At 68.1% G+C, this 16,165-nt stretch overlaps 3 protein-coding genes across 4 annotated transcripts; 1 reads left to right on the forward strand and 2 right to left on the reverse strand.

Annotated features, from left to right (window-relative positions):
• Nucleotides 1-464: 464 nt before the first annotated feature.
• RDH8 (retinol dehydrogenase 8) lies at nucleotides 465-4,236 on the reverse strand. 2 transcript variants are annotated; one of them, XM_054176766.1, is made up of 7 exons: nucleotides 4,095-4,235; nucleotides 3,826-3,987; nucleotides 3,085-3,264; nucleotides 2,911-3,004; nucleotides 2,610-2,793; nucleotides 1,554-1,757; nucleotides 465-628 (listed from the first exon to the last, which is right to left on the reverse strand). In XM_054176766.1, exons 1-7 carry the CDS (start codon nucleotides 4,189-4,191, stop codon nucleotides 602-604), a joined length of 948 nt encoding a protein of 315 aa, XP_054032741.1. In that variant the 5' UTR covers nucleotides 4,192-4,235; the 3' UTR covers nucleotides 465-601. The 2 variants fall into 2 exon arrangements, with proteins under 2 accessions (XP_054032741.1, XP_054032740.1); XM_054176765.1 differs by lacking the exon at nucleotides 465-628 and having other exon boundaries at nucleotides 1,498-1,757; nucleotides 4,095-4,236.
• A 647-nt stretch (nucleotides 4,237-4,883) lies between these two features.
• On the reverse strand, nucleotides 4,884-12,156 carry GRB7 (growth factor receptor bound protein 7). The gene is made up of 15 exons (XM_054176803.1): nucleotides 12,128-12,156; nucleotides 9,425-9,578; nucleotides 9,170-9,314; nucleotides 8,400-8,556; nucleotides 8,178-8,299; nucleotides 7,964-8,041; nucleotides 7,345-7,482; nucleotides 7,137-7,247; nucleotides 6,757-6,855; nucleotides 6,336-6,416; nucleotides 6,138-6,254; nucleotides 5,986-6,046; nucleotides 5,780-5,867; nucleotides 5,201-5,294; nucleotides 4,884-5,110 (listed from the first exon to the last, which is right to left on the reverse strand). The coding sequence occupies exons 2-15, from the start codon at nucleotides 9,568-9,570 to the stop codon at nucleotides 4,964-4,966; spliced, it is 1,584 nt and encodes a 527-aa protein (XP_054032778.1). The 5' UTR covers nucleotides 9,571-9,578; nucleotides 12,128-12,156; the 3' UTR covers nucleotides 4,884-4,963.
• A 1,239-nt stretch (nucleotides 12,157-13,395) lies between these two features.
• Nucleotides 13,396-15,212, forward strand: MIEN1 (migration and invasion enhancer 1). Its single transcript, XM_054176788.1, has 4 exons — nucleotides 13,396-13,531; nucleotides 14,054-14,151; nucleotides 14,548-14,624; nucleotides 15,007-15,212. The coding sequence occupies exons 1-4, from the start codon at nucleotides 13,455-13,457 to the stop codon at nucleotides 15,088-15,090; spliced, it is 336 nt and encodes a 111-aa protein (XP_054032763.1). The 5' UTR covers nucleotides 13,396-13,454; the 3' UTR covers nucleotides 15,091-15,212.
• The last annotated feature ends 953 nt before the right edge of the window (nucleotides 15,213-16,165 follow it).

The raw sequence follows: 16,165 nt of genomic DNA on the forward strand, positions 1-16,165 counted from the left end.
GGCGCTGTGCCCTGCGCTCCGGCGGCACGGGGAGGGGGAGGGACAAGGTGAAAATATTTCCTTTCCTCCTCCCCCTCCTGCCCACCCTCCTTCCCTCCCCACCGCTAACCCCATCCTGTCCCCAAGGCGCCTGGAGCCAGCCCGGCCGAGGAGCTGCCGTGCATGGCACAGGCTGGGGCACGGTGCTGCAGCCGCGCAGGGGGGCTGGGGGTCCCTGGCAGGGGTTTGGGGGGGGGGGGGCTGAGGGTCTTGGCAGGGACTTTGGGGAGGGCTACAGTGAGGGCTCTCTATCCCTGCCCCAGGGGCATCCCTTCCCCTCCATCCCAGACTCGGGGGGCGGACACGGGCGGGACTTCTGGCAGGGATTTGTAGCGGGAGAAGGAGCAGAGGATTGAAGCCGGGAGAGAGGAGAGTGAGAAACAATTCTTGCGAGTGAGGGAGGAACAGGTTGCCCGCGGGGGGGGCTGTGGATGCCCTCTCCCTGGCACGACGAGGCCTTGAGCACCCTGGGCTGGTGGGAGGTGTCCCTGCCCACGGCAGGGGGCTTGGAGCAGGATGATCTCGAAGGTCCCTTCCAACCCTTCAGCAGGGCCTCCTGGGCTCACCGGGAAGCTCCTTGGGAAGGTTTCTGAGAAACGGCCCCGTGGGGTTGAATCATCCTGGGCCTCCCTGCGGTTTCCCCTGCTCATCCCCCACCCTCCCACCCCTCCCCAGCTGCAGTCACACCAGGCACCCACACACCAGCACCCTGCACCCAGCCCCCCATGCACCCCCCAGGCTGGAGGGAAGCCCCTGGGGCAGCACAAGGTGCTGGAGTCCCCCCTGCTGACACCTCTGCTCCTGGTGCCTGTTCTGCATGCACCCAGCGCCCACACCCACCCCTGCAGCCCCTTGGCACCCCCAATGCACCCCCTGAGCATGCCCCACGCTCTTTGCAGCACCCCTGGCAGGGGAGGGGACAGACGTTGGCACGTCAGGACATGGTTAGGTGGGCACAGGCGGTGGTGTTGGTTGGTGCTCAGACTTGGTGACCTTGGAGACCTCTCCCAGCCTTAACCATTCTGTGCCTCCCACCACTTCCTGCCCCCTCTGCCCCCCGAGGGGCTCAGCGCCAGATCTGGGGTGACAGAATCCAGCCTGCTGAGCCCTCCCCACCGCGGGGGGCATCACCAACACTGCCGGCAGGTGGCCGGGAGAGCACCCTTGGGTGCGATGAGTTGGGGGGGTGGGGGGAGCACTGGGTGCCTCCAGGGAGCAGGAGACAGGCAGGGGGGGGCAAGTGCCAGCCCTTGCCAACCCCGTCACGGCCACTGCACTCTCGGAGGAAGCCTCTCTGCGGGGTTAAAAATACCTCTGCCCACTTTAATGCGGCGGCGGCGCCGGGCTCGGGGGGAGGCTGTTTGGGTGGGGTGGGAGCAGGAAGCGAAACCCCAGCTGGGTCCCAGCCCTGCTCACCCCCCAGGCTGCCGGGGGGAGAGGGGGAGGGGGCATGGCGGGGGCGGGGGGCGGAGGGGAGGCTATTTGAAGCCCAGCAGGCGAGCTCCTGCCTTCACCTTCTGAGCCTTCCAGCGCAGCAGGCGCAGGGCGCGCAGCCCGAGGCGCAGCACTGCGCCGTACTTGAACACCAGCTTGGAGAAGGCTGCGGTCAGCAGGGCCCCGCTGGGGTCTGCCTGCTTCAGGGCTGCCAGCGGCGTGTAGGCTGCGTTGGTCTGGTGCCGGAAGGGTGGCTTGGCCGCCTCGATCACCCGCAGCGTGTGCTGCAGCGGGACACACACATCCCCCCCACGGCACTGTCCCCTTCTTGTCCCCTTCCTGGCCCAGCCCTGTCCCCAGCTCCTGCTCCTCATCCCCAGCCCAGCCTCATTTCCATGACAACCTCTCCCTGCTCCATCCCCATCCTCCTTTCCATCCCCTCTCATCCTGTCCATGTTCCCATCTCCTTCTCATTCCAGTTCTATCCCCATTCCCATCTCTATTCCCATCCCATCTCCTTGTTCCCATCCTATCTTCATCCTCATTTCCATTCCATTCTCGACCTTCTCCCATCCCCTTTCCATCCCCATCCCCATTCCCATCCTGTCTCCTTGCCATGCCTGTTCCATCTCCACCCCCATCCCATCTCTTTCCCATTCCCATCTTATCCCCATCCTTGTTTCCATCTCATCCTTATCCCATCTCCTTCCCATTCCCATTCCCATTTTATCTCCATGCCCATCCCCATTTCCATCCCCATCCCATCCCTTTTCCACCCTACCTGCAGCCCACCCCCAACCCTATTCCCACCCTATCCCTATCCCCAACCCTTTCACATCCTATCCCTCGCTCCAGCCCACCACATCCCCATCCCATCCCTGTTCCCAGCCAGGCTCTGCCCCACCAGGATGGACCTCGGGGGGAAGGATCTGCCAGGACAGGATCCCTGCCCTGCCGCTGGGGTCCCTGCTCCTCCTTGGAGCTTTGGTAGACCCTCCCAGCCCAGCCCAGCTCAGCCCAGCCCAGCCCAGCCCAGCCCAGCCCAGCCCAGCCCAGCCCAGCCCAGCCCAGCCAGGGGGCGGAAAGGGGAAGAGGGCAGCCCCCAGGCCCGGCAGGGCCACTCCCCTGCCTGTCACCTCGGCGATGTCCTCGGGGGTCTGTCCCAGGCTGGCAAAGACATCCTTGGAGTTCCTGAGGTAGACGTTGGTGAAGATGTCAGCGGTCTCGGGGTCCGTCCGCGAGTAGTCTGCGCGCTCCGCCTCCTCGTACAGCTTGGCCTCGAACTCCGTCGTCACCGGCCCCGGCTCCACCAGGCTGATCCTGCCCGGGGATGGGGTGCTGGGGACCCCAGCACCCCCCTGAACCCCTCCACCCCTTGGGAGTGGTGGTGGGGCTGTGTGTGTGTGTGCGTGTGTGCCCCCAGCCCCTGGCACTCACGCCACGTTGAAGCGCAGCGCCTGCACCACCAGGCTCTCGCAGAACCCTTCCACCGCGAACTTGGAGGCTGCGTAGATGTCGTTGAAGACGATGCCTGGGGGGGGGTGTCCTGGTCAAGGTATGGTGCCAAGGTTGGTCCCACCAGGGCATCCTGCCTGCCCCCCAGCCCCTTACCCTGCAGGCCCATGATGCTGCTGATGACCACGATGTGGCCCCCGCGGCGCCGCTTCATGTCGGGCAGCACCTCCTTGACCAGCCGGACGAGGCCGAAGAAGTTGGTGTCCATCAGGCTCTGCATGGCTGCCAGGCTCTGGCACTCCAGGGGACCAGCCATGCCCACCCCAGCGTTGCTGACTGGGGGTGCTGGGCATCAGTGGGGCGTCTGGGAGCTCCCCGTACCCAGTGCACTGCAGGTCCCTGGTGTCTGAAGGGTCCCTGGTGCAGGGTGCCCCTGGCATGCAGGAGGGTGCCCATCATGGGATACCCTCAGTGTGGAGGGTCCCTAGTGCAAGGTGGCCCTGGCATGCAGGGAGGTGCCCAGAGGGTGCCCAGCATGGGATGCTCTCAGTGTAGAGGGTCCCTGGTACATGGTGTCCCCGGCACAGAAGGTCCTCAGTGCACAGAGAGCGCACCCTGGTACAGGGTGCCCTTGGCACGGAGGGTCCCTGCTGCCCAGGGAGTCATAGAGGTAGCAGCACTGGGTACACAAAGGGTCCCTGGCACATGGACTATCCCCATGTCCACCCAGGGTGCCCTGAGGATCCCTGGCACAGAGGGTCCCCAGCGTGGGACAGGCTTGGCACGGGTGGTCCCCAGCGCACAGGTTGGTGCCGGTACAGAGTGTGCCCAGCAGGGAGGGTGCCAAGCACGGAGCACCAGGGGGACGTGGTGGGAGAGGGGGGTGCCAGGGCTCACCCAGGACGTCGACGTGGCGCCCGGGGATGCTGTCGAGGCAGGCCCGGATGGAGCTCTCGTCACACACATCCAGCTGCTTGATCTCCAGCGTCCTGCCCAGCGCCGGCCCCGCCGCCGCCGCCAGCGCCCCGCTCCTGCCCACGTTCCTCATGGTGGCAATGACTGAGGGCGGGGGGCAGGGGGGGCACAGACCCGGCTCAGCCTCACCCCGGGGTACCCCCCGGGAACCGGGGGAGGCGCGGGGGGAGCTCCTCTGGCCCCCTGCTCACCTCGGAAGCGCTGCTGCCTGTCCCGTGCCAGCCGCACGGCCAGTGCCAGCCCGATGCCAGAGGAGCAGCCGGTGATCAGCACTGTCTTGGGCGCCATGGCACAGCCAGGGCCCTGCTCCCCTGCCCCCTGCCTTTAATAGCAGCTGGCCCTGCCCTGCCCCCCCCCCCCAAATCCCAGCCCTTAATCCCCCCCCCCCCCAATTAATCCCCTCCCAGGGATTTGCTGGCGGCCCCGTGGCCGAGCCACACGTGGTGCCCAGGGCACACAGAGGGCCCTTTGTGCCAGACCTGGGGCACCGTGGGGACACGGCAGGACGTGGGGAGGCTGCCAGCTGCGTGCCTGCTGGCAGCAGGGGGCTGTGAGGATGGACCCCCCCCCCCCAGCACCCCAAGTTTTCCCTGAGAGGAGGCAAGGCTCTGAAAAAATAACTTTTATTGTCACTGGTATAAAAGAAGTCACAGTTCAACTGGCCTGGGGGGGACGTGGGGGCACAGCGCTGGTGGGTGCCCCCCTCACCCCCTCCCACCACCCCACTCCAGAGCCTGGGGGACCCCCAAGCCCTCCTGGCCTGGGGGTGAGGAGTGCCAGGGCCCCAGGGGTCGCTTAGGGACGTTCGGGGCTGGCACTGCAGGAGGGGGGGAGAAAGTGCTTGAGTGGGGGGGGAGGGGGTCCCGGAGGCGCTGGCACCCCGGGACCCCGCGGGCAGAGCTGGCAGCGGGGAGGGGGTGGCGGAGGAGCTGTCCTTGCCCCTCGGGTGCGCTGCGCCCAGCCGGCCCCCATCCTGCCGTGCCGGGCTGGCCCCCACCGTGCCAGCGGCGCCGGGCCGGGCCGAGCTGTGCCACCTGGGCGGTGCCAGGCGGTGCCAGGCTCAGAGGGCCACGCAGGTGCAGTAGTGGCGCAGCTTGCAGGGCAGGATGCCGCGGTTGATCTGGTGGAACTCCACCAGCTGGATCAGGTCGGCGAAGCGCGTCTGCCCGTCGTCCATGGTGAAGTAAAGCCTCCCCTCCTCCTCGCTCTGCCAGGGCACACGGGTCAGGACCTCCCCCCCCAGCCCTGGCACCCCCTGCCACCCAGCGGCACCCCTCCCTCCCCCGCTGGCACTCACCGGCAGGATCAGGTAGTGCTTGATTCGCTGCAGGTGGCACAGGGACAGGACGAAGCCCTTGGGGTTCCTCTGGCTCTCTCGCACCAGGAAGACCCTGCCAGACCCGGGGGGGGGGGGTCACTGTGATCCCTGGCACCCTTTGCCACTCTGTGCCAGCCCCCGGGGGGGGTCACTGCTGACCCCGGGCACCCTTTGCCACTCTGATCCTAAGAGCCACTCCCATGCCCCAAAACTGGTGAGGTCCTGAACCCTCTGGGAGACCTCTACCTCGCTGGGAGCCCTCAGGGGCTCACTCTGCCCCAGCCCCCTGAATTCCAGACCCCTGGGGGCTGCAGATCCTCTGCAAACCCTTGGGGGTCCCAAGCCCCTCCCCCCAAGAATCCCACCCCCTGCCCTGGCAACTGTGCTTCGATCCCTGCAGGCATCCTGCAGCACCCCAGGGGCTACAGGGCTCTATCCCCTGGGGTCATGTCAATCCCACGGGTTCTATGCCACCCCACGAGCCTCAGAGGCCCCCAATAACTGCCCCACCATGATCCCCAGGGACCCCCACGACCCCCTGCCCCCAGGGTCCCATACCCATCCACCAGCCCCTGGCGGCCGATGAGCTGCTGGGTGTCCTCCCGGGAGATGCGGCCATGGAACCAGGGCTGGGTGCGGTGGATGGCTGCGGGGAGAGGGGCGTCAGGCCTGATGGGGAGGACCCCCCCGAGGGCAGGGGAACCCCCCGAGGGCAGGGGAACCCCCTCCCCCACCCCTGGCACCAGCTGGCAGTGCCCCCTCACCGGTGCTGAGCGGGGAGCTGTGGCAGGCGGCGGGCAGGCTGTAGCGGTGAGTTGTCTTCTTCTGGCCATGCAGAGCAAGGAGCAGGAGTCAGGGTGGGCTCAAGGGGACCCCCACCTTGCAGCCCCCCCCCCAAAAAAAAGCCCCAGCTCACCCTCCAGGCCTGAGCCTCCTCCAAGGCCACTGTCAGCACCTCGTTGGGGTTCTCTATCACCCTGCCTGTGCACCCCGAGAAGTCCATGGCCACCAGCGCGTTGTCTGAGACGCTCCGCTGGGGGGGGGGAGAGCAAGGGGTGACCTGGGGGTCCCCATGGGTTGGGGGCTGCTTAGGGAGGGGGGGGGCAGCACTCACCAGGGGTGTGGGGCCGATCCAGGGGGGCTGGCTGAGCCGTGCCTGTGCTTGCTGGTAGTTGCGGTAGAGCTGCATTCCGTACTGCGGGGGGCAGCCTGCTGAGCCGGGGGGGCCCCACGGGGCCTCTGTGCCACGGGGTGGGGAGGGGGCGCCCGGCTGGCGTGGGGATGGGGACCTCCACATCCACTCAGGATGGTGATGGTGACCTCCACACACCCCCAGCGTGAGATGGGGACCTCCACATGCACCCAGCATGGGATGGGGACAACCACCCTGCATCTCTTCTAGCACTGGGATGGGGACAGCCCCCCAGCAGCCCCCCAGCATCTCCCCATTGTCTGCACAGGATCCCTCCAGCACTCCTCCGGGGTGCCCCCCTAGTGCCCCCCCCAGCGCCCCCCAGTATGGAGCCTGGGCTCACCTTGAAGAGGCGGAAAGCAGCCATCCAGCAGCTCCTGCTCTGCTCATCCTCGCTGCAGAGCAGCTTCAGCCCCTTCACTCCACTCCTCACCTTGTAGGGCTGTGGGGAGCACAGGCATCATGGAGCCATCATGGGGCAGCCCCAGGTGGGCAGAGAGCCCTCAGCAAGGAGCAGGACCCCCAGCCCCCAGCCAGGCAGGGATGCCCTTGGATGCCCAGGGAGGCTGTGGCTGCCTCCTCCCTGGATGTGTTCCAGGCCAGGCTGGATGAGGCCCTGAGCAACCTGGGCTGGTGGGAGGTGTCCCTGCCCGTGGCAGGGGGGTTGCAACTGGCTGCTTTTGAAGGTCTCTTCCCACCCAACCCTGAATCCCTGAATCCCACCTTGATGCAGAAGCCAAACTCTGTGGGGGTCCCATAGTGCTTCTTGCCCTGCGTCACGTAGTAGATGTTGGACTCGGTGAGGTCGGCGAAGTACTGGAGGTGCCGGGGGTCCTGGGGCAGGGGAGAGGTGGGGAGGGGGGGGGGACACACATCAGAGCTGGTCCCATGGCAGCCCCCACCTGCAGCCAAGCTCCCAGCTGCAGCTCACCTTGGAGGTGCCTTTGGTGGAGTAGTAGAGCCCCGAGCGGCGCAGGGAGAAGTGGAAACGCTTCCAGACCTTGCGGCCAGCCTCCCGCAGCTGCAGGAAGCCCTGCACCTCGGGGCAGCTCCCCGAGTTGAGGAAGTTCTGGGGGGGGGGAGAGGAAGGCTGAGGGGCACAGTGGGGTGTCCCTGGCACAGCAGAGTCCCCCTGGCACAGCCGAGACCCCCTGGCACAGCCGGAAACCCACGGCACAGCCGAGTCCCCATGGCATGGTGAGGTCCCCATGGCATGGTGAGGTCCCCATGGCACAGCAGGATCCCCATGGCACAGCAGGATCCCCATGGCATGGTGAGATCTCTGTGGCAGCCCTGTGAGGTCACCATGGCACAACAGGGCTCCCATGGCATGCCAGGATCCTCATGGCAAGGCAGGGAACCCATGGCACAACAGAGTCCCTGTGGCATGGTGAGCTCTCCACAGCGCTGCAGGGTACCCAGGGCACGGCAGGATCCCCATGGTGCAGCGAGGTGCCCATGGCACAATGGGGTCCCCCCGGGGTCTACATGGCAGAGCAGGGTCCCCATGGCACACTGAGGTCCCCATGGCACATCTGGTGGCCCCATACCTGAATGAGCTCGGAGTGTGCCATGCTCTTATTCGCCTCCAGGCAGCTGGACACCATCACCTCGGGGAAGAGGGACTGCTGGGAGGGGAGGGGAGGGGAGGGAGGACAGAAGGGGTTAGGGGAGACCCGTGGGGTGCTCAGGGTGCCCACGGGGTGCTCAGGGTGCCCGCGGGCCCGCCGAGCGCCCGCGGGCCGCGCCGGGGTGGCCTCGTACCGCGTTGCTCTTGAACAGTTCGTACTTGGCGAAGTTCTTGCGGAACACGAAGCGGCTGTCGGCGCCCGGGGGCCAGGAGCTCTGCACCTCCACCACCGATTCGTGGTCCTCCAGGCACCGCTCTGCGCGGGGACAGGGCTCAGCGGGGCGCCCGGGGGGGCGCCCGGTGCCGCGCCGGGCCGTGCCGCGCCGCGCCGTGCCGCCTCGGTGCCAGCAGCTCACCCAGGGCCAGGTGCTGGTGCAGCTCCACCAGTGCCCAGCTGTGGTCCTGCAGCGCCCGCGTCCTCCGCACCAGGGTCTCGCAGAGCTGCCGAGCCGTGGTGCCAGCCGACACCTCCAGGGAGCGGCAGGCGCCGTCCTCGCCGAACACCTTCACCACCTGCCGGCGGGGAGGCCACCGCTGTCCCCAGCCTGTCCTGGTCCCCCGTCCCTGCCCCGTCCGGTCCCACCCCTGTGAGTCCTCGGCTCCGTCCCTGCTCGCCCACCCTGGCTGTGCCAGAGAGGCTGTGCCAGGGTGACGCAGTGGCACAGCCCTGCCACCGACCTGCCAGCCCGTCCCCATGACCTCGGGTGACCCCAGCTGTGGGGGTGATGGTGGTGTGGGGACACCAGGCGTCCCTGAGCTTTGGGACAAACGGAGCTGGGGACAAGGGGTCCAGGGCCACCAGGGTTAGGCAGCAAAGGGACCAGGGCCACTGCCCTTAGAGGATAGGGTCCCAGGACCACCAGGTTTAAGGGATGGGGTCCCAGGGCCGGCAGGACTGTGGGGCAGGGGACTGGGGGGGATTCTGGGGCTCTGGGATGGGGTCCCGGGGCCACCAAGGCTGTAGGGGATCATGACCACTATAGGGCTAAGAGAAGGGGTCCCAGGGTCACCAGGGCTGCAGGACATGGTCCCAAGGCCACCAGAGCTGTTGGGTAGGGTTCCTAGACCCCCCAGGAGCCAAGCACCCCCCTCCCCCCTATCTCCAGCCTGTTGCCCCCAGACTCACGTGGGAGACACCTTCCCGGGGGGGTCCCTGGCCCAGGGCCGGGCTGCTGAGGATGGGCGAGTTGGAGGGGCTGCAGAGCTCGGGGAAGGGGTTGGGGATGCTGGGCAGCGACGAGGCTCGAGGCTCCTCTTCTGCCAGCTGCCGGCTGCGGGCACACAGGGGCTGAGCACCCACGGACCGCCCAGCGCCACCTCCTGCACCCCCAACACCACTGGACCCTCCCCCCCCCCCTTGGCACCCCCCGGCCCCGCCCACCTGCAGCCGTGGATGAAGAGGGGCTGGGAGCGCTTGACCTCGGGGGGGCCCTCGCCCCCATCCCGCTCGCTGGGGACCCCCTCCTGCTCCACACCGTCCGGCCCGGGGGGCTCCCGGGGGCAGCTCGGCTGAGCCCCCCCGTCCATGGCATCATCTGGGGGGAAGAGAGCAGGGCCTGCCTGGCACAAAGCTCTGGGTCCTCATCTGCAGGGCAGCCCCCACGGGGCACAGCGCCCGGCGCCGGCTCCACACGCTGCAGGCAGCCGGTGCCAGGCTGCTGCCAGGTGCTGCCCACCCTTGGCACCCATCCCCGTGGTGTTTTGCCGGCGCCCAGACAAGTGGTGAGTCAGCGCCGGGCGAGGTGACTCAGCACCACCTGCCCCTGGCACCCTGCACCCTGCGGGGGTCCGGATGAGCCCCACCAAGCTGGGGAAGATGAGTTGGGCTGAGCCAAAATGGGCCAAAAAGAGCTGGGCTGAGCTGGGCCGAGCTGAGCTTTGCCAGGCTGAGCCGTGCCAGGCTGAGCCTTGCCGGGCTGAGCTGTGCCAGGCTGAGCTTTGCTGGGCTGAGCTGTAGCAGGCTGAGCTTTACCGGTCTGAGCTGTAGCAGGCTGAGCCATGCCAGGCTGAGCTCCGCCGGGCTGAGCCGTGCCAGGCTGAGCTCCGCCGGGCTGAGCCGTGCCAGGCTGAGCTCCGCCGGGCTGAGCCGTGCCAGGCTGAGCTCCGCCGGGCTGAGCCGTGCCATGCCAAGCACGGCGCCGGCGGGAGCAGGAAGCGGAGCACGGCGGTGGCCCAGCCCAGACACCTCCTCGGGTCCGGCCAAACCAGTTCTGGCAGCCGCTCCCAGCTCCACCTCACCACGCTGGCATCCGGACCGGGGCGGCCGCGCTGGGAGGCCGGGGGCGAGGGAGCCGGTGCCCGCGCCCGCCGTGGGAACGGCCCCGAGCCCATCCACCGGGCACAAGCCCCCGCGCTGCACCCTGCGCCTCCACCCAGCAGCCGCTGCCAGCACCCACACGGTGCCACCGCGCTGGGGGGGGGGCTGCGAGCACCGACCAGCGCTCCTGTGCCAGCCCCAAACTGATACACAACAGCAGCCAGCCCTGCCGTGGCACAGCGTGGCACAGCTTGGCATGGCTCAGTACAGCTCAGCGCAGCTTGGTGTGGCTCAGCTCCACTCGGTGCGGCTCAGCACAGCTTGGCACAACTTGGCACTGCTAGGCACAGCTGGGCACAACTTGGCACCACTAGGCACGGTTGGGCACCGCTTGGCACAGCTTGGCACCGCTAGGCATGGCTGGGCACAGCTGGGCACCGCTAGGCACAGCTGGGCACAACTTGGCACTGCTAGGCATGGTTGGGCACCGCTTGGCACAGCTTGGCACCGCTAGGCACGGCTGGGCACAGCCAGCTCCAGTGCCAGGCTGGCGTGGGGCTGCCTGGCACGTGGCACACGTAATGCAGGCGTGGCCGTGGCCGTGCCGGTGGCACTGCCGGTGGCACTGGGTGGTCACGGGCACAGCCACGTGGGGCCCCACCGCCGCCGGGGTGCCACACGGGGCCAGGTTAATCATTCACCCTGTGCCCAGCCCCGGGCCTGGCCCTGTCCTGTGGCCAGCTCCGGGTCCAAGTCCATGGCCAGGCAGCACTGATGCCATCATGCGACTGCCACCGCCGTCCCCAGCCCACCCCCGGCTGTGCCACGTCCCTGCCCCTCCAGTTCGGATCTTCTGCTCCCACCTGGGGGGCTGGGCTGGGGTCTCCCTGCCTGGCCAGGCCCTAGGGTGACACAGGGGCACCGGGGGGGGGCACCAGGGGTCAAGTGGGGTGATGCTGCTCGTGGGGGGACATGCTGCAGGGCCAGCCCAGGGGACACGGGAGGGGATGTGACAGATGGGGACCCCAGGAGGCCCTGGGACAGTGGCACAGCCCTGTCACCAACCTGCCAGCCCATCGTGGTGGCCTCGGGTCACCCCGATGCCAGCCCTGGCCTGCTGGCTGTGACAGGGCACTGACAGGGTGGTGATGATGGGGGGGGGACACACCAAGTGTCCCTGGGGGCTGGTGGCTATGGAGCACCAGGGATATGGGCTGGGGGACTGGAGGGTGTTGGGGGTATAGAGCTGGGCACCAGGGGCACCAGGGCTATGGAGCAGGGCAGCCAGGGCCACCAGGTTTAGGTGACAGGGTCCCAAGACCACCAGGTTTAAGGGATGGGGTCCCAGGGCCAGCAGAACTGTGGGGCAGGGGGGCTGGGGGATGTTGAGGCTCTGGGGTGAGGTTCCAGGGCCACCAGGGCTAGAGAGGAGGGGGGACTGGGGGCCACCAGGGTTAAGGGACAGGTTCCCAGGGCCACCAGAGCTGTAGGGCAAGGGTTGCCAGGGCTACCAGAGCTATGAGGCAGGGTCCCGGGACCCCCATCTGTGGGCAGGGGTCCCGGTGGGTGCCTGGGTGGTGGGACAGGGCTGCCAGACCCCCGGGGGCTGCAGGGCTGGAGGCATGGAGGCTGTAGAAGCAGCGAGGCTGTGCCGGGGAGGCAGAGGAGGAGGAAGAGCCGGGAGGAAGGTGGGAAGGAAGGGACAGGGGTACAGCTTGGAGGGGGGGGTTAGGGGGCTGGGGTGATGCTGGTGGGGTGAGGTTGACATCCAGGGAGGGCCAGCGGCCCCACGGCGCAGGGGGGCCCCCACCCCAGCCCCGTTCCTACCTGCGGGCGCCCGCCGCGTCCTGCCACCCTCCCGCCGGACCGGGGATTCCTGTTCTCCCTTGGCTTTATCTACCTGCGCCAGCTCCCGCCCCCGCCTGACATCATCCCCCTGGGGGCCGCCCGCCTGGCTCCCGGCTCCCGGGCCCCCCCGCCACCCAAGGGTGCCCCCCTCCAGCCCCTCGGCCCCAGCGTGGGGCATCCAGCCTGGCCCTGTGCCAGCGGGAATGGTCCCGGCCCCCCCTCCCCCCCCGCCCCCCAGCCCCTCATCCCGGACCCCGCAGCGGTGATGGGGAGTTTCCCACAATGCACTGGGGGTGACCCCAGGAGCAGCTAAGGTGGGGGGGGGGGGGGAGCAGAGTTGGGGGGAGTCAGGAAATGGGGGGGGGGGGGGGGGAACGGGGTGCTGGTGAATCCCAGCCTGCCCCATCTCTCCCCTTCAGGGGTCTCAGGGGTCAGGGTTGGGGGGCTTGGGCTGTGGGACCCCCACATGTTGGGGGGGCTGGAAGGGCCCCATGGAGTGGGGGAGGTCCCATGGGGTCAGCTCAGAGACTGGGGGAAGTGGGGAGCCACCCATGGGGTGGGTCTCGGGGGGGGTCTCATGGAGGTGGCAGAGTGACCTGGGCTTTGGAGGGGTGTGGGCATCCCATGGAGGGGGCTGTGGGATCAGGGGGGTCCCAATGGGATGTGTGGGAGTCCTTTAGGGGATCTCTAGAGGTCCCGTGGGGACAGAGGGTAGGGTACCCTCTGGGTGTCCCCAGAAGAGCTGCGAGTGTCCCCACAGGGGCGGTGGGGGTCCCCACGGGGTGCTTGGGGTCCCATAACGCTGCAGATTCCCCAGAGGGGTCCTCATGGGGGGTTCAGGGTGTCCCTGTGGGGGATGCTGAAGGCTTCGGGGGGAGGGGGTCTTATGGGCCCGTGGGTGATCCCCTGGGGTCTGTCTCTATCGGACTCCCACGAGGAGGTCGTGGGGGGTCCCATGAGAGGCAGCGATGGCGCCATGGGTCTGGGGGGTTCCGCACGGGACGTTAGAGCCGCTGCGGGGGTCGGTGCCTGCCCGCGGGGTCCCCACGGGGATCAGCGGGACCCCTACGGGGTTTAACGTGGGCTCCACGGGGGTCAGTAGGGTCTCCGCGGGGTCGGTGCGGGCTTCACGGGGTCCCCACGCGGGGGGATCCTTGCGGGTCGCCGCTGCGCCGCTGCCGTTCTCTCCTCCCGCCAGCAGGTGGCGCAGCGCGGCCCGCCCGGAGCCGCGGGCGCAGCGCAGCCGGAAGTGCTGCGTCACGTGGCCGCACCCGGAAGCGGCGGCGGAGCGGCGGCACCGGCGGCGATGAGCGGCGGGGCCGAGGCGGGGGCTGGGGCCGGGGCCGAGGCCGGGCGGAGGGTCCACATCGTGGTGGAGTATTGGTGAGCGCCGGGCCCGGCCTCCTGCCCCCGGTGCCGCTCCGCCGCCGGGGGTGGGGGGAGGGAGGTCACGGCGGCGGCGATAAACCGGATGAATGGAGGGGGGGCGAGTGAGCCTCCGGCGGCGTGTGGGAAGCGGAGGGGCTGGGGGATACTGGGGTGCCAGGGGTAGAAACTGGGGGAAGGGGGACGGGGAGGGATTTCAGGTAGGTGAGGGCTGGGAGGGTGAGGAAGGGGCTACAGGGGGGGAGGTCTGCAGAGTGTGGGGGAGTTGGGGTGATGAGGAGTGGGTGGGTGAGAGGGGAATGGGGTATGGGGGGGATGGGGGCGTGTAGAGGGCTGAGGAGCGCAGGAGCTGGGGGCTTGTGAGGAGCAGCAGGGGGCTGGGGGGGCTGGGGAAGGGTCACTGATGGGGGGCTCTGGAGATTTTGGGGGCGCAGGAGACGGAAGGGTTGGGTGGGGGGTGCCTGGGCCAGGGGTGCTGGCCCCACGCCACAGCTCTCAGCTGCTCCTCCCCACACCCAGCGAGCCCTGCGGCTTCGAGGCCACCTACCAGGAGCTGGCAAGCGCTGTGAAGGAGGAGTACCCCGACATCGAGATCGAGTCCAGGCTGGGGGGCACAGGTGAGGGTCCCTGCCGTGCCCAGTGCCATGCCAGGGTCACTGCAGCTGAGCTGACCCCAGCCTGCACCCCCCCCCCCCCAGGGCTGGGTGAAACCTTGCTGTGGGGCTAAGGGTTGTGCCCCACTTGTGGGTGGCAGGGGCTGCTCCTCACCAGGGCTCTTCTGGGGTGCAGAGCCTGAGGGTGTGCCAGGAGCAGGGCAGGACTCCCCCAGGCAGCTCTCTGTGGGTGCTCTGCCAGCCTGCTCCTCAGGGTGCGCTCTGGGGGTACCACCGGGGGGATTCTGCCGCCTGCACGCTTGTGCCGGGGCTTGGGGTGGCTGCAGGCCGGGTGTGGGGCTTGGTGGCACCACAGAGGGCAGGGGCACAGCTCCCAGCTCAGCTCTGTCTGCTTTGAAGGTGCCTTTGAGATCGAGATCAATGGGCAGTTGGTCTTCTCCAAGCTGGAGAACGGAGGCTTTCCCTACGAGAAGGATGTAAGTACCCAGCTGGGGTCCTCCCTGGGGGCCAGGGGGAGGTTGGGCTTTGCAGTGGGCTCCTCTCTGACTGTTCTTGCCCCTCAGTGTCTCCATTTCACCACCCTCCAGCTCTGCCCAAGCTCTGCTGAAGCCTCACGATCCCCTTGGGCGTTCCCCTTCCATCCACCCTGCTAGGACCTGCCCCAGGCCTGGCTGCGGTGTGAGCCTGAGCTGCTGCTCGTGTGGGGAGAGCAGGGACAGCTCCTGGAGCTCCCTCCTCGGCCTGGCCACGGTTTGGCACTGCCTGAGCTCCCTCTGTCGTCTCCTTGGGTGCCCCCAGCCCCTGTGTGTCCCCCCAGCAGCTGGCCCAGAGCACGACCCCTGCCCTCTGTCTCCGCAGCTGATCGAAGCCATTCGCAGGGCCAGGAATGGAGAACCCCTGGAGAAGATCACCAACAGCCGCCCCCCCTGCGTCATCCTGTAGCCCCCTGCCCGGCTGGGGTCTGCCACTGCCCCCCAGCCTTGCTCCTCACCACCTCCATTAGCCTCCTGCACGGCCAGGGACGTCGGGGGACTGCCGGAGCGGGAGGAGCTGCCCTGGGGATGCCACCCTGGCACCAGGGCTCAGAGCTGGGCTGGGCAGAGCTGTGCCACTGCTCTCACTGGGCTGGCCCTGCTGGGGTGGGGGCAGTTGTGGCCCATCCCTTTGGGTCCTATCCCTGCCGTGCCTGACCTGCTGTGGGGTGCAGCTGTGGCGTGGGGCACCCCCCCTGCCTGCCTTTGCCTCTCCCCCCTGCCCAGCAGCACAGGGAGAGGCTCTCCCCTCCCTCAGCCCCTGAGGATTTGGGGTGGGGGGTGTCCCTAATCTGTGAACACTTTGCCCATCCCTTGGAGGTGCCAGGCTGGGTGGTGGAGGGGATCTTGCAGCTCCAAAGCTCTGGAGAAACCACTTGGTGTAAGCCTGAGTGTGGTTTGTTAATGATTAAAGCCTCTCCTGTCACTCTTTAACCCAGGCTGAGGGCAGCAGGGACCAGCTGCCCCGGGCCAGCCATGGGAACCCCTGCTCAGCTCTGTCCCCACGGCCAAGGAGGTGATTGAACAGCCATGAATGTCCCCCCCCAGCCCTGTTCTCAGGCTCTCAGCTCTTGCTTGCCACACCTCCTGCCCCTGGCCATGGGGTGGCTGAGCTGGCAGAGGGGCCCCTGTTTATTCTGTGCTGTGTATCGAGGCAGCAGCCTGGCACTCAATAAAGGACACAGGAGAACGTTGGCCTCTCCGTGGCCCCTGCAGCGTGGGCAGGGGGTGGCACATGGGCACTGAGGTGTGGAAGCAGGGTTAGGTCAGCTCCTGCTTGCCCTACCCTTGGTTGGCAGCCAGGGGAGAGCAGGACTTTTACCCTCCAGGTGAAGTGGGTCCTGCCCTTTGCTGCTGGCAGCTGAGGCCAGGAGAGACAGGACAGGATTGCCCCCAGGGCACAGAGTCCCCAGCGTGGTGGAGGCTGGAAGGGACCTCTGGAGATCACCCAATCCACCCCCCCTGCTCCAGCAGGGCACCCACAG

This window comes from Dryobates pubescens, chromosome 36, assembly GCF_014839835.1.
Source record: "Dryobates pubescens isolate bDryPub1 chromosome 36, bDryPub1.pri, whole genome shotgun sequence".
Classification (NCBI taxonomy): domain Eukaryota; kingdom Metazoa; phylum Chordata; class Aves; order Piciformes; family Picidae; genus Dryobates; species Dryobates pubescens.